Genomic DNA, 1775 nt, shown 5'->3' on the forward strand with positions numbered 1-1775 from the left:
CAGAAGGTGATGATGGGTTTTTAAAGAGAGAACTTAATTAATGACTAACAGTAGCTTTTTGCAGTCAATTAGAAGTCCAATCAACCTGAAATTTCAGGTTGAATGAGCGGTTAAGCTTCGCTAGATTATAGGCAATTTTTGTGGTGATTATTCTAGTAGAGACTGAAGTGGTTCAAAAAAATAAACGGATAGGATTTTCTGATGTTTCTGAACATAGGTAGGACTCTGTGCATGATTTAAATATTTATATTTCTAATTGTGCAGAGTATAGAAAACATATCTCGTTATTCAGATGAACCAGATTCTTCATTTAGAATCCTCTTGATCATGTCTCAATTTACCAAAATAGAGAAAAATTTGTTAGAGATTAGTGAGTCATATCAACACACGTCATAGTAGTATACTATTTATAGTATGAAACTGAGTAAAAATTAATCTAGATATTTACATAAGTTCAGATTTCCTAGCCAATTTTTTTTAATTTCATTTTTTTCATTGTGCATTCTAAACTGGTCTCATTAGGTGATCTTAATCATCCCTAATTCTAACATGTTCCTTTCAAAGCTTTCTCTACTCAGTGCGTTAGTAAAGATGTCAGTAATCTGTTTATCAGTAGCACAGAATTTTATAGTAATCAATCATTTCTCATAGTTGTCCCTTAAGAAGTGATGTCTAACATTTATGTCTTTAGTCCTCTTATGATGAACTAGCTTCTTAGCCGTACTAATAGCACTAGTGTTATCACAAAAAATAGGGATGCAACCAACTTCAATGCCAAAATCCATCAGTTGTTGTTTGATCCACAACAGTTGAACACAACAAGAGGCAGCAACAACATACTCAGCCTCAGCAGTGGATAAGGCCACTGAATTCTGCTTTTTAGTGGCCCATGATACTAGACATGAACCAAGAAAACGAGCCATACCTGGGGTGTTTTTCCTATCTACAAGGAAACCTGCATAGTCAGCATCAACATATCCTACTAGATTAAAGTTACTACCTTTAGGGTACCAAAGGCAAAGGTCAGTAGTGCCTTTCAAATATCTCAATATCCTTTTGACAGCAATCAAGTGGGATTCCTTAGGATTTGCTGGAAAATGAGCACAAAGCGTTACACTGAAAATAATGTCAGGTCTGCTAGTAGTAAGATACAAAAGTGAACCAATCATACCCATATACAACTTCTGATCAATAGATGAACTAGGTTCATATATGTCTAAATTAGTAGTTGTTGCAATGGGTGTGTCTATTTCCTTTGATTTATCCATTTTAAACTTCTTAATCAACTTTTTTGCATATTTCTGTTGATGGATCATGGTTCCATTTGGGTTTTGTTTGATCTGTAAGCCTAAGAAGAAGTTAAGCTCACTCATCATACTCATTTCAAATTCACTCCCCATTAATTTAGCAAATCCTTACTCAATTTTTCAGTGGTTGCACCAAAAATTATGTCATCAACATATATTTGTACTACTAGTAGATCCTTACCTTTTTCCCTCAAGAATAGAGTGTTGTCAATCTTACCTCTTTTGTATCCATGTTCAAGCAGGAATTTGTATAGGCCTTCATACCATTCTCTAGGAGCCTGCTTGAGTCCATATAGGTCCTTGTCCAGTTTGTATAGATGATCTGGACACTCCTTACTTTCAAACCCTGGAGGTTGTTTGACAAAAACTTCTTCCTTTAAGTAGCCATTTAGGAAGGCACTCTTCACATCCATTTGGTGAATGATAAATTCTATGTGTGCTGCAAAGGCTATGAGGAGTCTTATATCC

General features: G+C 35.1%; 1 protein-coding gene across 1 annotated transcript; it reads right to left on the reverse strand.

The window, feature by feature from the left end:
- Nucleotides 1–594: 594 nt before the first annotated feature.
- LOC138878082 (secreted RxLR effector protein 161-like) lies at nucleotides 595–1268 on the reverse strand. The gene is made up of 2 exons (XM_070157739.1): nucleotides 926–1268; nucleotides 595–602 (listed from the first exon to the last, which is right to left on the reverse strand). The coding sequence occupies exons 1-2, from the start codon at nucleotides 1266–1268 to the stop codon at nucleotides 595–597; spliced, it is 351 nt and encodes a 116-aa protein (XP_070013840.1).
- Nucleotides 1269–1775: the final 507 nt, after the last annotated feature.

The sequence above is a fragment of the Nicotiana sylvestris genome, chromosome 9 (genome assembly GCF_000393655.2).
Source record: "Nicotiana sylvestris chromosome 9, ASM39365v2, whole genome shotgun sequence".
Lineage (NCBI taxonomy): Eukaryota > Viridiplantae > Streptophyta > Magnoliopsida > Solanales > Solanaceae > Nicotiana > Nicotiana sylvestris.